General features: G+C 50.7%; 1 protein-coding gene across 1 annotated transcript in view; it reads left to right on the top strand.

Annotated features, from left to right (window-relative positions):
• Positions 1-21,169, top strand: part of LOC144248430 (uncharacterized) — a 402,567-nt gene extending 381,398 nt beyond the window's left edge. Inside the window, exons 9-10 of the mRNA XM_085565449.1 lie at positions 7,778-8,702; positions 20,079-21,169. Coding sequence (XP_085421575.1) covers positions 7,778-8,702; positions 20,079-20,502 — 1,349 coding nt within the window. The 3' untranslated portion in view covers positions 20,503-21,169. The remainder of the gene's footprint in view (positions 1-7,777; positions 8,703-20,078) is intronic.
• The last annotated feature ends 5,676 nt before the right edge of the window (positions 21,170-26,845 follow it).

Below are 26,845 nucleotides of genomic sequence, written 5' to 3' on the forward strand. Positions count from 1 at the left end.
GCATTTCCTTGCTGAAAGCTCTTACATCTCCCATATTGATCGGCACATTTACGTACCCAATGACTCCGGGAGCGGTTGGTACTTTTCTTAGAGGGTAAAGACTGGGTCTGTCCCCTTCCTCCTCACTATCGTCATGGTTTTCTCTCCGTGTCTTGCACCATGTTCTGCTAGCTGGAGGATAAGCAGTTTTCCCAGGGGGAGGTGTGTGCCCGGGATCGTCTGCCTGTTGTGGTGCAGGTGGGGCTGGGAGGGACCTGATGGGTCCGGCAGCACCGGAGCCGAGGGCTGTGTGTTACACGGCGGTGCCTGTGCCTGTGCAGGCTGAGGCGGGTGCCCCGCTGGTGCAGGCACAGGGGCCTGAGCCTGGGGAGGAGAATTCAGGTACAGGGGTGGAAGATTGTCCAAGGGCTCTGTCTTGGTTTGAAAAGGCAGGAGTCTGTGAAGGAAGGCAAGAGCCTCCTGTGAAATGGAAAAGGTAAACTCCCTCTCTCCGAATTACCACAATTTCAAAAAAAGCTCTTAGGTAAAGATATGGGAATGGGAATAACAGTTCCTTATTAGGAGAAAAACTAAATAAAAATAATAACAATAAAAATGTAATTAGTACAAACAAAACTAGTGATAGAGTAGGAAACCTAACACCCTGAGGAGTTAGGGTGTTGGCAGTAGTCTAGATAAATGGTGGCTGTTTTTCCTGGAGTGGCAGATGAAATGCTGCTGGATTGGCGATCTCTAGAAGGGTGGAGTTTTCTTTGGAGGTCTGGTAGTAGTTGGGCTTGGTCTTCCTCTGGGAATCCAGCAGAGAAATGAGCTGCTTTTCTGGAAATCCAGCTAATAGCTGCTCAGTGTCCCAAAAAGTGCAGATTTTATGCAGGTAGGGGTGCTTGGCTCCTCCCTCTGGGTGGAGCATCTCACAATGGGATGATGTAACTTTACTGGTCATGCAGTGAGTCATTCAATGGTCCATGAACAGAAGATATCTCCCCAGAGGGAGACTTTGTTCTTGGAAGAGATAAGAAAACTGCCCAACCTCCAACAGACGGCAGATAGAATACCTGCTTATCTTACAAGCCAGGACAATTATTTCGGAAAGTTATTCTCATAGTGTAATCTTGTCTCTGAAACTGCAGGGAAAAAAAATTTCCAACAATATCTTTAGTGCTAGAGAGTCAAGGCATTCCTTGGTTCTGGCAAAGATGTGCAACAGAAATCATTTCATTCACACATAGGCTGGCTGTGCAGAGAAAATTATCCCATGACATGTGAGTTTTACTAGATTTTCCTAAATTTATACAGTCTGAACCAATCTAAATCCATTGGTTTCATGTTCATTGCTTCCAAGTTGTGTAGTTTTTAGTATTTGGTTTCCTACTGGACCCAGATTTCTTTGCCTCTGATGTTAATTAGGTTCGAACTCCTGGATTTCCTTCTCAGCCTTTTGCAGACCAGGTGCCTCTAACTCTGCTGGGGGCAGTGTCTGGGGTAGGTGTTGGTTGCTGTTTGCTGCTGGGGTTGATGTTTTGTGGTATCTTTTGGGGTATTCCCAGTGGGTTGAGATGTTAAACTCATCTCCACTGAGTGGTGTAACAGCCCTTAACAAAACCTTTAAAATTTCTTTCCCCAAGGCAAAGGCAAACCAAGCCTGAGTAGAGAAATAATTTTTTTTTTTAATGAAACTTGCTACATTTTCCACCAACCCAGCTAATGCAGTGTGAGTGTAAGTGAGTGGAATTGTCCCGGTGTCTCCCCAGCAGCTGTGGCAGTGCAGGCCCAGCGAGCACTGAAGCTGCAGCAGTGGCAGCAAGGGCTGGCCCCGGTGGCTGGAGCTGCCCAAGGAGGGTGGCCAGGCCGAGGATTTCAGCAGAGGAGGTGTGGGCAGGCCCAGGGCCTTGCCCCGCTGTGGAGCCCTGGCTGCTGCTGCGCTGCCTTCAGTGCAGGCTCAGGGGGGCCTCCCATCCTCCTGCTGCAGGCGGGAAGTGCAAATCTCCGGGGCTGCAGAGACCTGGAGCCCAGGCTGAGGGGTCCCCCCGTGTTCAGCTGTGCTGGCGGCTGTTTCTGGCCTCGGGGCCCCTTGGCATGGGCCACGCCACTTGGCCACCAGTGGTGCTGCTTTGCACTCCTTAGGCAGAGCCCATGTCCTGCTTGGATGTTGGTGTTATAAATGAAAATTTGTCCATCCAAATAAAAATGAAAAATGAAAATTTTATTTAGAGTCAAATTCTCTCTGAGCCAGCCACAAGGAGAAGGACAGTGCTGAGCCTGGGGTCGGCACTGGGTGTGTGACAGGAAGGACGCCATTTGGCAGAGGTTCCCCTACCCTAGGCACACACACACCCTCCTGGACCCTGCAGTTCTTACAGGAAATTTTCTGCCCAAGGCTGGGATTTCAGCCGTCTGCCTTTTCTTTCTATTCAAAGTCCCACATATTCATAAAGTTCTTTTCTCTGAGTCAAGGTTGAACAATCCAAGTCCAGGTGTGGATGATCCTCGATCCTCTGATGGAGTTATGGAGCCGTGGCTTTCAGATGTATCAGCCCGGAGGAGTTCAGCAATCCCAATCTAGGGTTGTTACCAGGATGATCAGTGCCCAGGCATTCCAGTATCGCCCTTCTGAGCAGCCCATCTCCCCATCTTCAGGCGAGCCACATGTGTTAAATTGTAAATGAGGCTTTGTCCAAGAAAGCCGGTATTGGTGTAACCAATATGTGGGGGGGGGCAGTTCTCAGTGCTGGCGTGTGTGCTTTGCAATAACAAAATATTATACGTGTCAAATCATATTTCCCTTAACCAAATACAACAATATTACATTGGTGCAAATTATAACAAACATACATATCATTGGGAGCAGCAAAGTGCCAAGTCAGGCTCTGTGCCAGCCCAGCTTGCTGGGGAAGAGATTGCACCAGAGACAGGATTCTGGCCACAGACTGCTTTAAATGTGCATCCCTTATCTCCACCCTGCACTAGGTGGAGAATTCCCAGGGTAAGGAATTCCCAAGATCAGTTCCATGGGAGATTGAATTGAATATCTGCCCTGGGTCTGGCTCTTCTTCTTGCCCAAGCCAATGGCAAAAGCCGTACCCATGGCATCCTGGTTTGTATCCCCAGCTTCCAAAGGTGTTTCCTTAGTTCCCTATTCATTCTTTCTACCCAACCTGAGCTGTGGGGGTGCCAGGGGTTATGGAGGTCCCATTGTATTCCTAAAGCTGAAATAACCCCCTGAAGGATTTTTCCTGTAAAATGAGTTCTACTGTCTGATTCTATTTCTTCCACAATCCCTTTTATTGGAATTATTTCTTTTAGAAATACCTTAATAAGTGATCCAGTGGTTGCTGAAGAAGTCAGAATTGATTTTGCCCCCTTTTAGCTGACATGGTCTTACCAGAAGCTATTGAAGCCTTCGTGCTCAGGGCATTTCAGTGCCAGGCTCTTACAAGCACACACAGCTCTGTGGGTTTGTCCTGCGCTTTGTCTAATTCCCCTTCCTTCCTGTGAAAAACACCATTCACTTTTGTTAAAATTTTAGAACTTTATTAGTAAGAAAATAGTCATAAAAATTAGGACAATAAGAGACAATAAATGTAAACAATTATGGAGTCCGGTTGCCTGGCACTCCACCAAATAGCACACCTTGCTTATAAAGGACTACCCCTTAAAAGCAATAGCCTATTGCATATTCATATATCTCATACATGATTCAAACATTCCTTTCAAACCAGGGTGTTTCTGCTTAATTTTAGATTCCCCCCCATGTTGTACATCAGCCTTCTTGGTTCCTGGAAGTCTGAGCTTTTCTGGAAAGGAGGCAATGATTCTTTTCTGGGGTTCCAATTGTCTGTTGCTGTGATCTCTATCCAGCATCAATAATGCAAAGAATTTCTTTATTATCTTTTCCATTCCTTGAGCTAGTTACAAAAAGTATCTTATGTCACATAGTTTCTATTTTAATCTCATGCTATAGGCTAAAAACTGTATGTAGCACACTACTTAAAAGAGATTAATACAGCACTACTTAAAAGAGATTACTAGAGCATAACTTTCCAACATACCACATATAGGATTCATTTTAATATTTGCAATGAGCCAATCATATAATATGCATTTTTCATTCTTCCCTCCCTTGGAATAGGGTGTTGCTTCTAGACAACACTTGTGCTGGTTGCTTCAAAGTACTTTGAAGAGGCTCCATATCTAATTTTCCCCATTTCCCTGAGGCTGCGCACACTTCTGGGTTCACTTCAGCATAGGCCTTGCCAGACATATGACACAAAGGTACAACAGAACTAGCCTCTGTGTCAGCTTTTATAATGTTAATTTTCATTCCCAGTTTAGTGATCAAATCCCTTCCCTGTAAACTATAGTCACAATTAGGAGCAAGTAAAAATTCTTGCATTTCAAACCCTTTCCCACATATGCTATAAGTGGTTGAATAAAGCCACTCCTCTTTCCTACTTCTCCCCTGAATACTCAAAGACATTTTTAGCAGTTGTCCCGCTTAGGTGTAAGATTCAGAGTGGATGGAGAGGCCCCTGTGTCCATCAGGAGAGGCCTCCTCTGGATGCAGACCCAGCCTGAATGTTCTCCAGGGCTCCAGTGTGGTGGGACCCCGGTGGGATGGGAGCTCAGAGAGCCCTGCCAATCCATGTCCATGCAGGGGTGGACTTGCTCCTGCTGAGGGTGCTGCTGTCTGTGCTTGCAGTGTCCTTGTGGGCTGCAGCTGGAGCCCTGACTCCTTCCCAGGGGCTGTTTGGGTGGGCTGTGCCCTGGCCAGGAGGGCAATGCCTCTGCCAGGTGCTTGTGGCCGACCCCGTCATGCCCTGGGTGCTGGGGCCCCCTTGGGCCCTGGGGTTGATCCCTCAGGGCTGTGGGAACTCTGCCGTGGCCTTTGCCTTCAGCTTGGCCTTTTGCTCATCCCTTCTTGCCTTCAGCTGCTGTGCCTTTGTGCCCAAGTGCTGCAGGGCTTCTTGTGTCACTCCTGCAGCCCCGGTCACTGTCTGTGGGTGCTCATCCTCTGAGAGCTGCTGAGCTTCCTGCAAAACCTTTCCTTTCTGCAGGGACCCAAAGCAAATCCTGAACAGCAAATCCTGATCCTTCCATGTGCACTCTGCATTTCCCAGCTGTTCCTTTGTGTTCCCCCTTGTGCTCAGGGTCCCTGCCCAGCCCGTGTGGCAGAGCCGGTGCCTGTCCTGCCGCAGTGTCCAAAGGCGGCCCCCCCGGCGGGCAGGGCCGGCAGCTCCCCGGGGCCGGGCAGCGGCCGGGGCGTCCCGCAGCCTCCTGGGGGCCGGGGGCCACTGCCGGCCCTGCCCGGGGCTGGTGGGGTCAGGCAGCGCCCGGCGCTGAGCCCCGGCTGCCCCACAGCCCCGGCCCGGCCCCGCAGCTCCCCACAGGCCCCAGCCCGTGCTCCCGGTGCCGCACCTCTGCGCCCGGTGCTGCCGCTGCCACCGCAGAGAAACCCCTGGCATCCTGACCTCCTGCTTTTCCTCTCCTGGAAACCGGGGATGGAAAGGATCTGGATCAGCTGGCAAATTCTGAGGATAAGACCCTGCTGAAAATCATCCCAATCGTGACTAATTTTCTCTTTCTCCTCTTTTCCATCATACTTTTTCTTACCACATAGATTCCTCCTGCTGCTTCTTGCCTGAACCATATTGCTGCACACTCCCCTTCACCTGATCCCTTTCCAGCACACCAACCCCATCCATCCCCTGTTGTCCAAATCCCTTCTCCACTTCCCTTATTGCCCCCCTGGGTTTCCATGTCCTTAATTAACTCTGGGGAAATGTGCAAACTACCTCAACATTCTCCCAGGGGACCCTTCAGAGACATTTTGGGATCATCACCCCTTTGGCCAGGACCCCTCCCTGGCTTTCCCTTTTCTCCCCTCCATGGGTGCCCTGCCATGTTCACTCCCCGAGGATCCCAGGGCACTCACTGATGAGATTTTCAGTGCTCTCTCCCTGCTGACCCTTCACAGACCCCCTGATGTGTCACTCGTCTGTCTCCTGGTCACTCCCGGGTCCCAAATCAATCTCTGGTGCCGCCGCCAGCCAAGGGAGCTGATCACCCAAAGTGGGTGAGGCACCTTCAGCTGCACTCCCTGCCCGCCCCGGAGGGTGGAAGGAATTTGGGATGAGCCCCAGGGTGTGCAGGTAAACTGACATCACCAGAGAATTCTGTCCACAGACCAGACAGAGGTGTCCTGTAGAAGTAATTTCATTCCAAAAAATGGGAAAGGCCATTGGACATTCCCGATGGGATCTCTCCAATTGGAGGACACAGCCTCCTTTTCATCCTAATTCTCCTGGCCACATCTCCCTCTGCTTTCCTCATTGGCTGAAGCACTTGAGAGGTACAGACTTCCCAATCCACCTTCTATATACCTCCTTCATATGCGCCCCACTTCTGTATGGCAAACGATATTCATGGCTCTTTTAAGGCTTTTTTATGTTTCTGGAAGTTCATGGATAGAGTAGGACCTTGTCTGAGCAGAAGTCTGTGTCATCACTTACAAGATTTCCTGAAACCGATGGCTTCTCCTGTTACTTCCTTATGTACAGATCACTGGCCCTATCTCTGAGCAGCTTTAGAGCATCTGTTTGTAAAGACACTTTCCTGTGGTTCCTTCCATGGGGTCCCCCGTTTGTGGGACATCCCCCCTGGAGCAGGGTGTCCCCTCTGTGCTGCAGCCCCAGGGCTCGGGCCGAGCTCAGCCAATCAGAGCCCGCGGCGCTGATGACTCACCAGTTGCCAGGCAGACTCGCAGCTCCCCGCGTTCCCCACCTGGACCCACCTGCGCCCCCCCTCGGCCCCATGGCCCCGCGAGGGGAATTTGGGGAGGTGGGAGTGGGGCAGCGCCAAGGCCGGGCCCCCCCGCGCTGTCCTGGCGGGAGCGGCTGCAGTGGGGACCGAGTGCGGGCGGGAGCGGCCGAGAGCCCAGCGCTGCCCCAGCCCGACCTACCCCAGCTCCATCCCTGCCCCTGCGCTGGGATGCTGTGGGTGTGGGGGGAAGAGGCAGCCGGCAGTGGGTGCTGGGCCTGGGGGCAGGAGGAGAAGGGAAGGAGAAGCAGGCTTGAGGAACAGAATGGTCAAAGGATGCAGGTGGCAGGAGAGGGTGGGATTGTGCAGGAGAAGGAGGAATAGGAGGAGGAAGAGGAGTGTGAGGAAGAATAGGGACACCGGAGGAGGAGGAGCAGAAACAAGGATCACCACAAGGTTCCATACCTCCTTGTATCTATAGCCTCCCCTCAGCCCCAGGAGCATTGTCACCCCACATGCAGCACGTGACTGTTGAGGGGTTCCACGATTTTCACAGGGGTGAATCACGGCATTTCTCAGCTTTATTGGGTTAAATGTTGGTGCTTTATTTTTTTTAGGGGCTGAATCTTTATGTTTTGGAGGAATTTTTTACTGAATCTTGATGTTTGGGGAGGTTTTGATCTGTGTCTTAAAGTTTGGAGGATTTTTATGCTGAACCTTGGTGTTTTGGAGGTTCTTATAGACACACAATGCCCAATGACTTGGTGAGATGAAGTGGGGACAGGAGAAACTCCCAGTCCAAGATGCTCTGTTCTTTTTTTTTTCCCCCAGACCAGGATTTTTCATTCCCGGGGAGGAATGAAAATGGAGGAAATGGAGGAGGAGGAAAAGCCCTGGAGATCCCGCACAAGGAGTGGCAGCAAACCCAGCCCAGGGAGCTGCAGGGAGGAAAGAGCCCTCCTGAGCCAGGAAGGTGGGCAGAGATCCAGCCAGAGCTCAGAGCTGGTGGAGAAGCCTCGTGGCAGGGAGAAGCCGCACAAGTGCTTGGAATGTGGGAAGGGTTTCAGCCGGAGCTCCCACCTGATCGAGCACCAGGTGATCCACACTGGGGAACGGCCCTACGAGTGTGAGGAATGTGGAAAGTGTTTCAGGTGGAGCTCCAGTTTGAGACTTCACCAGAGATTCCACACCGGGGAGAGGCCCTTTGAGTGTGGGGAGTGTGGGAGGAGCTTCAGCCAGAACTCCATTCTGATCCAACATCAGAGGATCCACACTGGGGAAAAGCCCTTTGAGTGTGGGGAATGTGGGAAGAGCTTCAGCCAGAGGAGCAGCCTGATACAGCACTCGGTAATCCACACTGGGGAAAAGCCCTTTGAGTGTGGTAAATGTGGGATGAGCTTCAGCCAGAAGGGCTACCTGATGCAACACCAGAGGATCCACACTGGGGAAAAACCCTATGAGTGTGGGGAATGTGGGAAGAGCTTCAGGCACAGCTCTGGCCTGAGGAGACACGAGAGGATCCACACTGGAGAAAAGCCCTACGAGTGTGGGGTGTGTGGGATGAGCTTCAGCCTCAACTCCCAGCTTACGGAACACAAAAAGATCCATACTGGGGAAAAGCCCTACAAGTGTGGGGAATGTGGGAAGAGTTTCAGAGAAAGCTCAGCCCTGATTCGGCACCAGGTGATCCACACTGGGGAACGGCCCTATGAGTGCTTGGAATGTGGGAAGAGCTATGGGTGGCACTCAGACCTGAGAAAGCACCAGCGCATCCACAGCGGGGAGAAGCCCTACGAGTGTCCCCAGTGTGGGAAGAGGTTTCGGATCAGCTCCAGTCTCCTCGTACATCAGCGGAGTCACACCGAGGAGAGGCCCTACCGCTGCCCCGACTGCGGGAAGGGCTTCAAGCACAACTCCGACCTCACCGAGCACCGGCACATCCACACCGGGGAGAGGCTCTACGAGTGTGGGAAGTGTGGGAAGAGCTTCTCACAGAGATCAGTTTTGATCAAACACCAACGGAGGCGCCACTAAGGGGGGAAGCCCTGTGAGTTCCCCAAGGGTGGGAAGAGCTTCTTATGCTCCTCCCAGCTCCATTCCCTATGGGAGGATCCACGTTGGATGATCCTCAGTGACCTTCATTAGGCAGTCTTGGTGATCTATGGGCCTGGTTATCTGTGTTGGGAAGACACTTGGCTGGGAGGCTCCACATCTTCCTCATTCCCTGTGGGCACCTAGATAAACCCAGTGGCAGGAACATCCATTGGGGCACAGACCAACAATGGGAATTCCTTGGGGAGAGCAGATTTAATGACTTCCAACTCCATAAAATCTTTTGCATTCAATCCTATCTTCTGGTGGCATCAAGGAATACTGAATGGTCTTGGAGGTATGTCCTAGGTTGACTATTTGATGCTTGTATCTCCAGTTGTTTGTTGTGTTTATGGTGAATTATAATTTTTGCACCTTTAAGACTTGTTCCGAGAGCAAAGGAGGGAGAGAAGGGCAGAGTTTGTTTTCAGAAACTGCACTCACTCCTCCACATTCCTGCTCCTGGGCCAGGTTGTTGCAGATGGACAGACAGAGGTACAGAGCTCTCCTTTGCTGTTAATTAGTTTTAGCTAGCTGTGGCAGAGAAGTTCCCTGGACTGTGGCTGTTTTTCCCTTTTCTTTGGACCTGTTTAAACCTGCTCTGGCCTGAACACCCAGAAGAGCACCGGCAGCTCACACCTGTGGCCCAGCGGGCCAGGCCTGGACTGTGGCATTTCCAGCACCGGAGGGACTGATAAGAGACTGAGTGAGCTGAGCTACAACCCACGGAGGGACTTCCTGAGTTTGTCTCTCTTTTAGAGCAGCAAGAGGTTTTATTGTTTAATATTGTTTAGGTTTTATTCTTTAAAAAACAGTTTTTTCCACTGTTCTCCAAGGAGATATTTTTCCCAAACTGGCTGGGGGAGGAGCCAATTGAATCTGCTTTCCAGAGGAATCCCTTTGGAGGTTCTCTCCCAAATTTGCTCTGAACCAGGACAAGGTCTTTTCCAACTTCAGGGATTCCACAATTTTGATTTCCTATTGCCCAAGGGTGTCTTCTGCAGCCAGATGGTGGAAAAACTGGGGAAAAGACCAAGATTTTGGAGACAGTGGGGTAGAAACTCCACCAAAAAGGTTCTTCCCTCCACCCAAGCACGTGGATCCTCAGCCAGCATGGACATGGAAGTCTTTCTTTTGGCTTTGATTTTGTTTTCATTTCTCTTTATCCCTTTAAAATATCCAATATTGAAGTAAAAATAGACATTGAACTAAGTTAGTGGATGTGGTCATGGTAGGACACAGACATGGTGGGACACGTGTAAGAATGTGCCCTCTGTTGACAGAGTAAACAAGTTAACCTTTTGTTCCCTTAAAAAGGACAAAAGGCCAGGTGTTTCTCTCCTCAATTTGGTTTAAAGACACCTCATAGGACCTCTGGGACTTCACCTCAAACTTAAGGGTAGCTAATTGGACAGGAGCCAAAAAGTCCCACCTAAGCAATTCCCTAGAAAAGAAGAGAACAAAAGAAGTTAATTGCTTTTGTGAAGTGTTTTAGTAAGAGCAAGAACCCTTGCCCTGACTTGGCTTTTCTCTGTAAAAAGCTTTTTTATTTTTGCCTTTTATTAAAACTTTTTATTTCCAACACTGTCACATGAGCCATCCTGCTTGTTTTATGCCACATGAGGTAGCTGAGCTATCAAGGGTATAATGCTTATCTCTGAGAGCTTATAAGACCAGGCTCAAAAAGAGAAAAAGCATTAGACATGGAGAGTGACATGGGCACGCATGGACATGGAGGGGGACAGGGCCATCCCTAGGGACATGGGGAGACACAGGCATGGATGGAGACATGGGGGACAGTGACAGGGATGGAAACATGGTGGGGAGACAGCCATGGGTGAGGACATGGTGGGACATGGCCAGTGACAAGTGGGGACATGGCCATGGCCGGTGCCATGGGAGGAACTTGCAGGGGATGAGGGGGATGCTGGGTTTGAAGGAGTTGAGGGTTCCTGTGTGTCCTGGGTTGTAAGATAAGCTTGTATTCCATTTGCCATCTGTTGAAGAAAAAACCGGTTGGACAGGTTTTTGTTATCTCTCTCAGAGACAATGGTTTTGCCCTGTAGAGGCAATAGTTTGTTTATACACCATTGACTGATTCAATGAAGGGCTGGTAAATGTAACACCGTGAGGGGTCCCACCCAGAGGGGGGAAGCCAAGCACTCTATTGTTGTTTAAAGGGGTAGCTTTTTGGGGAGAGGAGGCAGCTCTCTGGGCGGGACTCCGAGAGAAGCAGCTCTCTCTCTCTTCGCGGGATTTCTGGGGGAAGCAGCTCTCGCTCGCTCTCTCTTCGGCGGCACTCGCAGCGAAGCAGCCGGCGCGCGCTGAGCCGACGGCGGCGGAGCTCAGAGGCAACCCCGGCACAGAGGAAGACCGGCCCCACTGCCACCAGATCTCCAAAGGAAAACTGTACCCTTCTAAAGATCACCTCTGCAGCTGCAACTCATCAACTATTGCAAGGGAAGCAATTGTCCCAGCAGAACTGATACTGGCATTCCCCAGGTTCTGGACTTTTTTCTTTCACTGGTTTTGTTTGTACCGATTGCATTTGCCTTTTTTTTTTTTTTTAAATTGTTGTCTAGTTTTCTCCTAGTAAAGAATTGTTACTCCCACTCCCATATCTTTGCCTGAGAGCCTTTTAATTTAAAGATCCTGGTAATTCAGAGGGAGGGGGGTTTGCCGTTCTCCATTGCACAGGAGGCTTTGCCCTCTTTTACAGACTCCTGTCTTGTCGAACCAAGACAGAATTTGGCGCATCAACGTGAGGCCCGAGGGCATTGAGAGGGAAAAAGGATTAACAGTTCTTAAGTAATTTGGTTTTTTGTTGTGTGTAAAAACATCTTCAGCATCACCATGTGGTCTAGTTTACCTTGGTTTGGGTGGCATGTGATCGTAGCTATACTTTTCCCATTTGCAGACCCTTATCTAAAAATGGGTCCTATAACTAAGGCTACGGTGTCTGTTATCAAGTTTGGCTTCTGGGTTAATTGGGTGAGGAATTCATGGATCTTTAATTTCCTCTGGAAGGCAGGTACATGGATTCATAGCTACCACACGTTAAGTGTATGTTTTTGGGGTTACTTTAATAACGGTACCTACTGCGAGGAAATAGCACCTGGGCAAACTTTCTCCCAACCTTTTAACCATCTTTTTGGGTCTGCTTCACCAGTTCTCAAAGGGTTAAGATCCTTTCTAAGTGCTAATGATACCATACAATGGGTGGTGTTGCTGATAGTCCTGTTATATTTAGCATTCAGAGATAAGGGAAGATTAACCTGGATAACTACCCTCACACCTACACCACAGACTCGAGATGCTGCTGCTCCAGAGCCTGACCCTGCCCCACAGCCCACCTCAGAAATGAACCGCCCAGATTGGGTGAGGGTTCTGGTTAAGGAGATACAAGAGATGCTGAAGGAGTGCATTTCCCCAGCTGGTGAGAAACCGGCCCTTTGCCTTGAGGAGGGACAGTCTAATAGTACAGCTGTGGAACCCACTAATGTTACAACTGTCCAGGTTCCAGCTGAACCACAAGGGCAGTCACGGTCAGCAGCAGTGGCCCCGGTAGAAACAAGGAAGTCTAAGGTGAAAGCAGAGCACCCTGCAGATAGGGACAGGAATGGAGGAACCTCACAACCCACAGGGGAGCCAGAGATTGCTATCATCACCGAGTCCCTGACGTACGAAAGTCTTCGCAATCTGCATAAAGACATTGTGCGACGAGGGCGTGAGGCTTATGCTACCTGGCTACTCTGGGTTTGGGATCTTATGGGTACAGGCGTGCAGCTGGACGGTGGTGAGGCAAGGAACTTAGGACCCTTGACCCAGGACTCGGGTATAAATCAGGTTTTTGTAAGGGAACCAGGGTCCCTTTCTCTCTGGGAGCGGCTCTTAATGAGTGTCAGGGAGAGGTTTGTCCACAGAGAGAGAATGCAAGAGCACCATCATAGAATGCGCTGGAAGACCCTCGAGGAAGGGATCCAACAGCTGAGGGAAGTGGCAGTATTGGAGGTACTCTTTGGGAGGGATGGACGACACAATGATGACCCTGACAAGGTCAGGTGTACGGGACAAATGCTGTGGAGTCTGGCAAATCTTGGGCCATCTCAATACGCCACCTTCATTGCAACAATCAATGCTGACACCCACCGGGAGACAATAGGTTCTGTTGCCAACAAACTTAGGAATTATGAGAGTATGATTAATGGCCCAATGCAGGCTCATATCTCAGCTGTGATTAAGGAGTTTAAAGAGGAGATGAGGGAGGAGATAAGGAAGGTTAATACAGCACCCGTGAGAGTCACAGGCCCCAGAATCAGCACCCAACAATCCCCAGCTAGAGAGAGAGGGTACACCCCAAGGGCTAATCTGTGGTTCTTTCTGCGTGACCATGGGGAAGACATGGGGAGGTGGGATGGGAAACCCACTTCTGTCCTGGCAGCACGGGTCCGTCAACTCAAGGAGGGAAACTCTAACCGGGGGAGTTCCACCAAAGTGAAGGTAGCCTCAACCTCCCGTGACCAAGCTTGTGGGTACGATCTGTCAGACCCCCTTGAAGGGACCTCTAGTATGTATGCCCAGGAAAGGAATAATAACCAGTGTTAGAGGGGCCCTGTCTCTAGCCAGGGAGAGGCACGGGAAAAGCGGATCTTCTGGACAGTGTGGATCCGATGGCCTGGCACATCAGAGCCACAAAAATATGATGCTTTATTTGATACTGGTGCACAGTGTACTCTGATACCATCGGGACATGTGGGGGCAGAGCCTGTTTCCATTGCTGGTGTGACAGGGGGATCACAACAATTGACTCTGGTGGAAGCCGAGGTGAGCCTGACTGGGAAGGAGTGGAAGAAACATCCTATAGTGACTGGCCCAGATGCTCCGTGTATCCTAGGCATAGACTTCCTCCGGAACGGATATTACAAAGACCCAAAGGGACTCAGGTGGGCTTTTGGAATAGCCGCTGTAGAGGCAGAAGACATTAAGCAATTGAACGCCTTGCCTGGACTGTCAGAAAACCCCTCTGCAGTAGGACTCCTAAGGGTGGAAGAGCAACGCATGCCAATTGCGACCTCGACACTGCACGGCTGGCAGTATCGGATGGATCGAGATGCCGTGATCCCCATCCACAAAATGATTCGGGAGTTGGAGAGCCAAGGGGTGGTCAGCAAAACCCACTCACCCTTCAACAGCCCCATCTGGCCTGTGCGCAAATCTGACAAAGAATGGAGATTGACTGTGGACTATTGTGGCTTAAATGAAGTGACTCCACCGCTGAGCGCGGCTGTGCCGGACATGCTGGAACTCCAGTACGAGCTGGAGTCCAAGGCAGCAAAGTGGTATGCCACCATTGATATTGCTAATGCGTTTTTCTCCATTCCTCTGGCAGCAGAACGCAGGCCTCAGTTTGCTTTCACCTGGAGGAGCGTGCAGTACACCTGGAACTGACTGCCCCAGGGGTGGAAACACAGCCCCACCATCTGCCATGGACTGATCCAGGCTGCACTAGAAAAGGGTGAGGCTCCAGAACACCTGCAATACATTGATGACATCATTGTGTGGGGGAGCACAGCGGCAGAAGTGTTTGAGAAAGGTGAGAGGATCATCCAGATACTACTAGAAGCTGGCTTTGCCATCAAGAAGAGCAAAGTCAAGGGACCTGCCCGAGAGATCCAGTTCCTGGGAGTGAAATGGCAAGATGGACGGCGCCAGATTCCCACTGAGGTCATCAACAAGATCACAGCTATGTCCCCACCAACCAGCAAAAAGGAAACACAAGCTTTCCTAGGTGCCATAGGTTTCTGGAGAATGCACATTCCCGAGTATAGGCAGATTGTGAGCCCTCTTTATCTGGTTACCCGAAAGAAGAATGATTTCCACTGGGGCCCTGAGCAGCAACAAGCCTTCACCCAGATCAAGCAGGAGATCGCTCATGCTGTAGCCCTTGGCCCAGTCAGGATGAGACCAGAGGTCAAGAATGTGCTCTACTCTGCAGCCGGGAACCATGGGTTGTCCTGGAGCCTTTGGCAGAAGGTGCCTGGGGAGACTCGAGGCCGACCACTGGGATTCTGGAGCCGAAGTTACAGAGGGTCTGAAGCCAACTACACTCCCACAGAGAAGGAAATCTTGGCTGCCTTTGAAGGAGTTCAAGCCGCCTCGGAGGTAATTGGCACAGAAGCACAACTCCTCCTGGCACCCCGACTACCGGTGCTGGGGTGGATGTTTAAAGGAAAGGTTCCCTCTACCCACCATGCCACTGACGCCACATGGAGCAAATGGATTGCCCTCATCACTCAACGCGCCCGTATTGGAAACCTGAATCGCCCTGGGATTTTGGAGATAATTACGAACTGGCCAGAAGGTGAAAACTTTGGTCTCACTGATGATGAGGAGCAGGTACAAGTGACAAGGGCTGAAGAAGCTCCACCATACAACCAACTACCAGCAGAGGAGACCTGCTACGCTCTTTTCACTGACGGTTCCTGTCGCATTGTAGGGATGAACCGGAAGTGGAAAGCAGCCGTATGGAGCCCCACACGCCAAGTTGCACAAGCTACCGAAGGAGAAGGTGGATCAAGCCAACTCGCTGAGCTCAAGGCCGTTCAGCTGGCTCTGGACATTGCTGAAAGGGAGAAGTGGCCAAAGCTCTACCTTTATACTGATTCATGGATGGTAGCCAATGCTCTGTGGGGCTGGCTGGGAAGGTGGAAGAAGGCCAACTGGCAACGTAGAGGAAAGCCAATCTGGGCTGCTGATATATGGAAAGACATTGCCTCTCGGGTGGAAAAGCTAACGGTGAAAGTCCGTCATGTAGATGCCCATGTCCCCAAAAGTCGGGCTAATGAGGAGCACCGAAACAACGAGCAGGTAGATCAGGCAGCAAAAATAGAGGTGTCAAAGATAGACTTAGATTGGCACCATAAGGGGGAGTTGTTCCTGGCTCGATGGGCTCATGATGCCTCAGGTCATCAGGGCAGAGATGCCACCTACAAGTGGGCACGAGACCGAGGGGTGGATCTAACCATGGACAGTGTTTCCCAGGTTATCCATGACTGTGAGACGTGTGCTGCCATCAAACAGGCCAAGAGAGTGAAGCCCCTATGGTATGGTGGACGGTGGTCCAAGTACAAGTATGGGGAGGCCTGGCAGATTGACTATATCACACTGCCCCAGACATGCCAAGGCAAGCGCTACGTGCTGACCATGGTGGAAGCCACCACTGGATGGCTGGAGACTTTCCCTGTACCTCATGCCACTGCCCGGAATACCATCTTAGGCTTGGAAAAGCAAGTCCTGTGGAAACACGGCACCCCTGAGAGAATTGAGTCTGACAACGGCACCCATTTCAAGAACAGCCTTATCAACACCTGGGCCAGAGAACATGGTATCGAATGGATATATCATATTCCCTATCATGCTCCAGCTGCCGGCAAAGTTGAACGGTGCAACGGACTCCTTAAGACAGCCCTGAAGGCACTTGGTGGGGGAACATTTAGAAACTGGGAAATTAACCTGGCAAAAGCAACCTGGATGTTCAACACCTGAGGGTCTGTCAATCGAGCTGGCCCTGCCCAGTCAGAACCCTTACACACAGTAGATGGAGATAAGGTCCCTAGTAGTACATATGAAAGGTATTTTAGGGAAAACTGTTTGGATTAATCCCACCTCAGGCAAAGACCAACCCATTCATGGGATTGTCTTTGCTCAAGGACCTGGTTACACTTAGTGGGTAATGCAGAAAGATGGGGAGACCCGCTGTGTACCACAGGGAAACTTGGTCTTAAGTGAGAACTGGGTGCCCTGGGTCAAGGGAGGCAATGAAAGAGTAACAGAGCAGGCAAAGGAAGGCAGGAGAGAAAGAAGGTGTTTTGGTTTGTAAACACAGGTGTCTGCTAAGGAAGGCATGGGCCTCCACTGAATTGGAAAAATGTAGACCCTTTCTTTCAGAATTGTTATAAATTTGAAATTAAGGGCGGCTGTCAGGTAAAAATATGGAACCAGAATAACAGTTTTTTACTAGGGAAGAAAATAAAAAGATAAAAGAAACAATGAAGTGAACTAAAACTACACTGACAGGGTCAGAATACAACCTGACACTCTGTTGGACAGGGTGTTGGCCGCAGTCCAATTGGAATTGTAGCTGCAGCCCTCCAGGAGTGTCAGGTGTGGTTCTGTTGGAGAAGTGATCCTGTAGAAAAGGGAGTCTTCTTCTGAAGAGGCAGTGGAAGAGGCAGCTGTTCCTCTGGGAAATCCAGCGCAGAAAAAGCTGTGTTGGTGGGCCAGAATCTCAAGACTAGATGAAGGTAAGAATGCTTGGCTCCTCCCTCTGGGCGAGGCATCTCACAATGGGATGTTACAGTTCTTATCAGTCATGCTGTGACATTCAATAGCCCATTATCAGCAGATGTCTCCCCTGAGGGAGGATTGATTGTGGAAGAGATAAGGAAAAACTGCCCACTTAACACAGGACAACTGCCATACAGATGGCAAATAGAACACATCTTACTTTTCAGTCTGGGACAGGAGGACACAAACAAAATCAGCTGAGAAGGCAGCACTCTGAAAAGCAAACCAGAACTGACAGAAACTGAATGGGACAGAAATCAATAGTTCTGGAAGTTTCATTTGCTATCAAAATAAATCACACTCACTCAGCCCCGCACAATCCTGATCCCACAACCTCAAATTTGGATCTCACTTCTCCTGATCTCCTTGCAACCCCATATCAACCTGGAGGCTGTGGAATTGAGTAATTTTGGCATGGGACTGAGGTGGGAACCAGCCATTTTGAGGTGGGATTCACCTATTTTGGGGTAAGATTTTGGGGTTTTGAGTGGGATTGAGTCATTTTGAGGTGAGAGACAAATCCACCTTGGCTTTTGGAGTGTAAAGATATGGAAAATACTGCCAGATATCCCCCAAGAACCAACAGATCCTCCAGAATATGTTCCCAAAGAATAAATTCCACCTCAAATACTTCTTAAATAGTTGGACTTTTGACATGTCTGCTCAATAATAATTTTAGTTATTTTTCAGGTGTTTTTAAGTGAAAAATACAAATCAGAAGAAAATTAGGGCCAAATGAAAACCAGAGATCCCTTGAACATGTCCTGGGCTAGAGAAAACAAACTCATCAGAAATTAAACTTAACACTCCATAAAACGCCTTGAGGAATATTTGCTCTTCCCACAAGTCACTTGTGATGGAAATGCAAATAAATCCCAAACATTAATAAACCAACAACAGAAGCAATTCTGTGGCAATTCCAAATTTCATCAGTTCCAGCAGAGCTCCAACTCAGATGCTGGCAGGTTCCAAAAAGAGAAATGTGGAAATTTGGTCCAATACAGATTATTAAAGGAAGGGAAAGGTCTGTGTAACTGTCACAAAGGACGGGGACCAAGAAAATAATGATTCTCATATTTGGAAAAGCCCACAAACTTGTGAATTCAGGATTTACTTGGGAATTTAGCTACCTGAGCTGAACTTCTCATAGGATTTAAGTAGCCTTGTGTTCCTCACCTTGGGGTGAATGATCCTTATCAGTCTCTCTGGTATCATTTGTTCCCTTTCCTCCAGTGGTTTTAACAAACTTTTCAAGGAAGGACAACAAAATATTTTCTTTACACTGGCCACCCACAACAGCCATTTTCCTCATAAGTTCTCCCAAAAGTCACTCAGAGGAAGCTGCATCCAAGTTTCCAAGAGTTCCTCCAGAAAGAGCCACAAACTCCTCAGAGGAGAGAACCATGCTGTTGTCAAAGGCACTTGGGGTCAGACAACAGTGCCCTGAACTCATTGTGCAAAAATAATGTCACAATCTGGTTAATAAAATTGTTAGAGATATGCCTCTGCCCCAATTCAGGTGCTAAGGAGACCAAATCCAAAGTGGATTGTATTGAACAGTAAATGTGAGGTAGAGAGAGAGATGGCAAGAAAGAGAAAAGGGGAGAGAGCAAGGGGGTGACAGGGACAGAGATCTCCCCTGGGGCAGGGCAAGTGTGACATTATCCCCTGTGTGCGTGGCCTTCCCAGGGTGGGGGTTTTACACCTGAGCCAGTTTGGGTAAGGGGGGTGGTGTTCACCCCCCACCCCGAGCAGGGATTGCCTCACTGTTTCAGGTTTCAGTGTCAGATGTAACCAAAAGTGTTTTCAGTCACCATCTCCATAAACTGTTATCAACAGGTGGAGCAGTGTTCTTTATCTCTTCCATGGCTCAGCCCTGATAACGCCCTCCAGGGCCATCTTCTCTTAATGGGCCATTGAGTGTCAGTGCAGGACTGATAAAATTACATCATCCCATTGTGGGATGCTCCGCCCAGGGGGAGGAACCAAGCATTCCTGCCTGGATATAATCTCACCCTTGCAACACCACAACCACCTTGCCTACTGCATTCCCAGAGGACAAGAGCTCCATAAGCATCACTGGACCTTCAGAGGAAGACCAGACCCTTCTACAGGATCACTGCTTTGGCAGAATCACGATCATCACTCCAACAGGGCTGCAGCCACCATTTCATCAGACTGCTACCACCACCCTGAGCAACGAGGTGTCAGGTTATATCCTGACTCTGTCAGATTAAACCAGTGTTTCTGTATCATTGCCTTAATCTTATATTTTTTACTCAATTGTCATTCTGTCTTAGACTCTCCCACTGGTTTACCTTCAAACCAGTACAAAACTCAATGTGCTCATCCCTTGTTTTCCTCCCAAAACAGGATTTTCCATACCCAAACTTTTGCCAGATGGAGGAGAAGGTTGTGAGGAAGAGGAAGATGCCCTGGGACCCTGAGGCAGGTAAGGAGGAAGTCAGTGCCCCTTTCCCCCTCTCTCCTGCTCCATCTCCCAACCCAGCACAGCCCCCAGCTGCAGGACAGCCCCGCTGCCAGTGCCCTCCTGCTGGGGATGCACTGGGGAGATCTCCTTCCCCTTCCCTGTGGCACGGAGGCAAATCCCATTCTCTCCTTGTCCTTCCTCTCCCAGAGCAGGAGCTGCGGATGGAGAGCAGGGAGGAAAAATCCCTGCAGCAGAACCTCATGGAAGAGGCTGTTTTGAGCGGCTCCACGGTGCAGGAATCCAACGGGAAGGAAAAGCCCTGGAAATCCCACAGGAGGACGGGCTGCAAATCCAGACCAGGTTGCTCTGAGGAGGAAAGATCCACTCTGGGCCAGGAAGGTGGGCAGAGCTTCAGCCAGAGTTTGGAGCTGTTGGTCACTGGGCACCATAATGGTGGGGAGAAGCCCTACAAGTGCTTGGAGTGTGGGAAGAGCTTCAGGCACAGCAAAACCCTGATCCGCCACCAGATGATCCACACCGGGGAATGGCCCTACGAGTGTGGGGAGTGTGGGAAGGGCTTCAGCTGCAGCTCTGCCCTTGCCACCCACCAACGTATCCACACTGGGGAGAGGCCTTACGAGTGCCCCGACTGTCAGAAGAGGTTTCATACCAGCTCCAATCTCTTTGTACATCATCGGATTCACACGGATGAGAGGCCCTTCCTCTGCCCTGACTGTGGGAAGGGCTTCAAGTACAGCTCCAACCTTGTCAGGCACCGGCGCATCCACACTGGGGAGAGGCCCTACGAGTGTCCCCAGTGTGGGAAGAGCTTCTCAGACCGCTCGTTCTTTAACCGGCACCAGCAGAGGCACCAGTAAGGGAAGCCCTGTGAGAACCCCGCCTGCAGGAAGAGCTTCGTGCACTGCTCCAGCTCCATCCCCATCAGAGGACCCACCCTGATCAGCTCCCTGGTGACCACATTCCCTGTGATACACAGAGGGAAGTGGCTGATGTTCCTTTTATTTTTGCTCCAGTTATCTTTTATCTTCCTCCATTCAAAACACAGAAAATTGGGGTTTAAATTAACAAATGCATCAAACACATCTAAAGCCTCACATCTTAGTTGTGTTTTGGGGAATCTTGGATTCCGGGAGATATGTGTGAGGATATGGGGGAGTTTGGGGGCTATTTGGTTTAGTTTTCTTTATTTCTTGGCTCTCCAAAAAATGAGAGGGACTGATCTGTCAGCTGAAAACCACTCAGTGCCACTAAGAACTACTGAATCCCACCCCAAAATTACTCAATTCCACTGCCTCTCAGAGTGAAATTGGGTTGCAAGGGGATTGGGAAAAGCAGGATGCAAATCAGGATGGGCATTGGGTGGGGTGGGATGGGGATTGGGAGGTGTGAAATGGGGGAGGTACAGTTTGAGAAGGGATCATGATGTCCAGGAGGAGTGGGATGGGTTCGGAGAGGGATTAGGGATGTGGTCTGTGGTCTGGAATGAGACAGCAAAAATTTGGGGATGATTAAGATAGGGGGAGCCCATTACTGGGTGAGTTTTTTAATAGTCTCCATTAATGAAGAGATGCTGGGGTATCTCACATTCCTGAGGCAGTTTTGGGGCATTTCCCAACTCTTGGAGGGTTTCCTGAGAGCAGTTCCATGGAGCCCCATGGCCAGGGGCGGTTGACACGGGCATGAGCTCAGAGGTGTGCCAGAGTCCATTGCCTCGGTGCTGGAGAGCAGAGAAATGATGAACGGCCCCAGATATCTCCAGTGTGTGTTTGTGGAGGCCTGTGAGCTTACTGGGGAAAGAACAGTGGCAATCCCCTGGACAGATGCACTTCAGGCTCTGGACATTCCTCACAGCTCAGCGTGGGGAAACAATCTTCCCCATGCTGCTCTGCAGCACTGTGTCAATTTGTCCCAGTTCTGTGCTCCCCATTGGCTCGTTGGCCTTCCCTACCCTTTTACCCTTATCTGTCCAAGTTCTGGTGAGTTCTCCCTTCCCTGTTTTTCCATTGGTTTATGTCCCTAACAAGGAACCCTGCCATTCCCTATTGGTCCCTTCCCTGTCTACCACCCATGAGCCTTCCAACCATTGCATCCCTGATGTTCTTCTCTACCCCCACATTTCCTGTATTTCATCCAGTTCAGGGAGAGCCTGAGCTCTTTTGTGGCTCTAGGCAAGAAGATGCTCAGGATCTCCCAGAGAGGCTCAGCAGGCAGTAGGATTGTGCCTGCATCTCGCTCTGGACATGCCAGTGGCTCAACTGAGAGCTGTGCGAATGATTTGAATGCACTGAGAAGGGCCACAGTCCTGCAAGGCTCTTACATCAGGAGCAAAGAGCAGCCTGGAGGGTGGGGAAGGCTGGAGCTGTACCACTGTGTGCTCATCCCTCACCTTCATGGGGAGCCGCCCCCAGAGATGCTATGTACCACTTTTATGGTTCTCCTGTTGGGTGTATTTTGGAGCAGCTGATATCTGTGGCTTTTTATGGTGGTCCCGTGGAAAGCATCCACTTGCCTGCTGTGATGAACTCAAAACTAATCCTAACTCCTCATTCCCTTTGGTTTTATTTGGATTTTTAAAATCTATTTGTTTGATTGGCTTGCGTGGGTTTGTTTGTTTCTGGGTTTTGTCTGTTTTGGTTTGAGTTTTTTGTTTGCTATTTTATAAGACTCAGGTGAAGTTGGCATAGCCAAACTCAAGAAAATGTACACCAGGCTTGACTTTCCAGAAATTACTTTTGCCTGGGTTTAACGGAATCCTCCAGGCTCAGGATCACCAGTACATTGGCAGGTTTTGCTCTGCAACATCAGCTTGCCCAGACTCTGCTCGGTGTTTCACAAATGGAGAAGACAATGGATATTGTGCCAAGCTTCCTTTCAAACAGCCAAACCTGCATCAGCATGACAGAAAGAAAGAAAAAAACAGAGACTGTATTCACCAATTAGAGCAGAACCAGTGTCCCACCATCTTGCCCTCCACTGTTATTAATTTTGTACATTGAGAGGCAAAGCTGGGCCTAAAGCTTCCATCTCTCCATTCCTGATGCCATTTGACTCCAGCCAGGACTCCCCCAGATCACACTGCCTGCTGTCCACGTGGCGCTGGGGATGCTCAGCCTGCAAAGAGGAGACCCTGGGGAGGCCTCACTGCAGCTCTGCAGCACTGCAAGGGTGCCACAAGAAAGACTGGGACAGAGTGTTGCACAGGGCCTGTGGCAACAGGACAAGGGGGGACGGCTTTCAGCTGCAGGAGGCTGATTGAAGCTGGATCTAAGGAAGCTGCTCTTTGCCACTGAGGGTGCTGAGGCACTGGCCCAGGCTGTGGATGCTCCATCCTTGGGAACAGGGCTCTGAGCACCATGCTCTGGGGGAACGTTGCTAAGCATGGAACCAAAGGCTCTCTAGCTCAATGGTCATGTCACAATCCATGTCCCATCTGGAACTGCCAGCAGCCAGCAAGCAGCACAACACAACCGCTGGCCCTGGGCTCAGCACACGCTGCACGCTGCTCCTGCTGCTCCTGTCACCCTTCTTGTTCCTGCCCCCGACACCTCATCTCATCAGTCTCCAAAGCTGCCTAAGGCCTGGATTGTGTCATCCATCCCTGCAGGATGCTGACATTTGTCCTGAGGAAGGTACGGTGCCATTCCATGGAGGTGGATCCCCCCAGCTGCCCGGGTGTGGGCTGGAGTTCTGGGGGGATGGGGTGGGACAGGGACCCCACTCTGAGGTTTTGCTACCTCTGCAGGCTGTGGCAGGCAGAGAGGACAAGATGGAGGTGGACACACAGACTGATAGAGAGGAGAAGATGGAAGTGGAGGGAGAGAAGACAGGAGAGGAAGAGATGGAGGTGGACACAGAAATTGATACGGAGGAGGAGATGGAGGTGGATGGAGAGCAGACTGGAGAGGAAGAGATGGAGGTGGATGTGGATGTGGAAGAGAAAATGGACGTGGACATGGAAGAGTACACCGAGGACATGGACATAGATGAAAAAGATGAAGAGGAGGCCATGGTCCTGGGATGAAGAGCGATGCCAGCAGCAGGACAGGCATGTGGTCCCCACAGGCAGAGTGGGTTCCCTGCAGCCAGGCTGGGGCGGGGCTGGGCTGGGTGGTCTCTGCTCAGGCACGTGGTACCCAGTGCATTGGATTCTGGTGGCCATGCCCAGCCTGTCCTGTGCTTGCTTTGGGCCACACAAGCCCCATGCCAGTGCCTGGGGCCCAGCCCCCAGACCCAGCCAGCCTCAGCTCTGGCAGCAGAGTCCCGCTGTGCCAGCCTGGGGACACACGGAAGAGCCCTCTGTGCCTGACTGCAGTGACCATGGCACCTGCTTTTCTTCCTGACTGATGGAGATCCCGGACAGAGATGCCACCCTTTTGTACATAGTTTTTACAGTTTGTTGTTGACTTTAGGATATAGGTTTTAGGGCTTTGTTTTTTCTTCTGTAAATACATTTCAGATATTGTTGTTAGATATGTTCTTAGGTATATACCTTCTATAAACTGTTGTTATTACAAATATTCTTACAAATCTAGATGTGTTCTGTGTTTTCATTGCTGTTCTTCTGTAAATAAACAACCGTGATTTTTCCCACCCCAGTTCTCTTTCCATTTGCTTCAGGCACAGGCTGTATTGGCCAAGTTGCGGTTTCCACTTGCTCCAGGTTCCCAGGGCTGGAGGTTCATGGAGGAGCTGGCACAGCCACCCCAGGAGTGGTTGTCCCACTCAGAGGGTCCCGCTGACAGAGGTCACTGTCTCCTTGCAGTCTTTCTGGACACACTGGGGAGCTGCAGGGGCAAATCCCAGCGTGCCCTGTCCCATGGGATCCCATGTTGGGACTCAATGTCCCATCCCGGGTGAGCACTGCTTGTGGCCCTGGGCTCAGCATGGCAGGCTGGTGCTCACACCCGTGCAGACTTCAAGCTGGCCATGCACAGCTCCGTGTTTCTCCCAAAAGTATCACTGCTGCAGCACCTGGGGGTTCCCCAGTGCTGGGCTTTTTATCCCCACTGCATGGAGGATCACATGGAAGGGCAAAGGATGGATCCCATGTGGCATCCAAGCTGCCCTGATCCAGGCTGGGCACAGCCTGATGAACGATGAACACATCTCGCAGGGATATGGAAACGTCCCCTGAAAACCCAGTTCAGGGAGAGCCTGAGCTCTTCTGTGGCTCTAGGCAGGAAGATGCTGAGGATCTCCCAGAGAGGCTCAGCAGGCAGTAGGATTGTGCCTGCATCTCGCTCTGGACATGCCAGTGGCTCAAGTGAGAGCTGTGGGAATGATTTAGAATGCACTGAGAGGGGCCACAGTCCTGCAAGGCTCTTACATCAGGAGCAAAGAGCAGCCTGGAGGCAGGGGAAGGCTGGAGCTGTTCCACTGTGTGCTCATCCCTCACCTTCATGGGGAGCTGCCCCCAGAGTTGCTATGTATCACTTTGATGGTTCTCCCATTGGGTGTATTTTGGAGCAGCTGTTATCTGTGTTTTTTTATGGTGATCCCGTGGAAAGCAGCCACTTGCCTGCTGTGATGAACTCAAAACTAATACTAATTCCTCATTCCCTTTGGTTTTATCTGGGCTATTTTAGTCTCTGTGTTTGATTGCTTTGCGTGGGTTTGTTTGCTTCTGGGTTTGGCCTGTTTTGGTTTGAGTTTTCTGTTTGCTTTTTCATAAGACTCAGGTGAAGTTGGCATAGCCAAACTCAAGAAAATGTACACCAGGCTTGACTTTCCAGAAATTACTTTTGGCTGGGTTTAATTGAATCCTCCAGGCTCAGGATCACCAGTACATTGGCAGGTTTTGCTCTGCAACATCAGCTTGCCCAGACTCTGCTCGGTGTTTCACCAATGGAGAAGACAATGGATATTGTGCCAAGCTTCCTTTCAAACAGCCAAACCGGCATCAGCATGAGAGAAAAAAAGAAAAAAACAGAGACTATATTCACCAATTAGTGCAGAACCAGTGTCCCACCATCTTGCCCTCCACTGTTATTAATTTTGAACATTTAGAGGCAAACCTGGGCCTAAAGCTTCCATCTCTCCGTTCCTGATGCCATTTGACTCCAGCCTGGACTCCCCCTGATCACACTGCCTGCTGTCCACGTGGCGCTGGGGATGCTCAGCCTGGAAAGAGGAGACCCTGGGGAGGCCTCACTGCAGCTCTGCAGCACTGCAAGGGTGCCACAAGAAAGACTGGGACAGAGTGTTGCACAGGGCCTGTGGCAACAGGACAAGGGGGGGACGGCTTTCAGCTGCAGGAGGCTGATTGAAGTTGGATCTGAGGAAGCTGCTCTTTGCCACTGAGGGTGCTGAGGCGCTGGCCCAGGCTGTGGATGCCCCATCCTTGGGAACAGGGCTCTGAGCACCATGCTCTGGGGGAACGTTGCTAAGCATGGAACCAAAGGCTCTCTAGCTCAATGGTCATGTCACAATCCATGTCCCATCTGGAACTGCCAGCAGCCAGCAAGCAGCACAACACAACCGCTGGCCCTGGGCTCAGCACACGCTGCACGCTGCTCCTGCTGCTCCTGTCACCCTTCTTTTTCCTGCCCCGAAACCTCATCTCATCAGTCTCCAAAGCTGCCTAAGGCCTGGATTGTGCCATCCATCCCTGCAGGATGCTGACATTTGTCCTGAGGAAGGTACGGTGCCATTCCAAGGAGGTGGATCCCCCCAGCTGCCCGGGTGGGCTGGAGTTCTGGGGGGATGGGGTGGGACAGGGACCCCACTCTGAGGTTTTGCTACCTCTGCAGGCTGTGGCAGGCAGAGAGGACAAGATGGAGGTGGACACACAGGCTGATAGAGAGGAGGAGATGGAAGTGGAGGGAGAAAATACAGGAGAGGAAGAGATGGAGGTGGGCACCCCAGTTGATACGGAGGAGGAGATGGAAGTGGATGGAGAACAGACTGGAGAGGAAGAGATGGAGTTGTATGTGGTTGTGGATGTGGAAGAGGAGATGGACGTGGACATGGAAGAGTACACCGAGGACATGGACATAGATGAAAAAGATGAAGAGGAGGCCATGGTCCTGGGATGAAGACCAATGCCAGCAGCAGGACAGGCATGTGGTCCCCACAGGCAGAGTGGGTTCCCTGCAGCCAGGCTGGGGCGGGGCTGGGCTGGGTGGTCTCTGCTCAGGCCCGTGGTACCCAGTGCATTGGGTTCTGGTGGCCATGCCCAGCCTGTCCTGTGCTTGCTTTGGG

Source organism: Lonchura striata, chromosome 36, assembly GCF_050655825.1.
Source record: "Lonchura striata isolate lonStrDom1 chromosome 36, ASM5065582v1, whole genome shotgun sequence".
Taxonomy (NCBI): domain Eukaryota; kingdom Metazoa; phylum Chordata; class Aves; order Passeriformes; family Estrildidae; genus Lonchura; species Lonchura striata.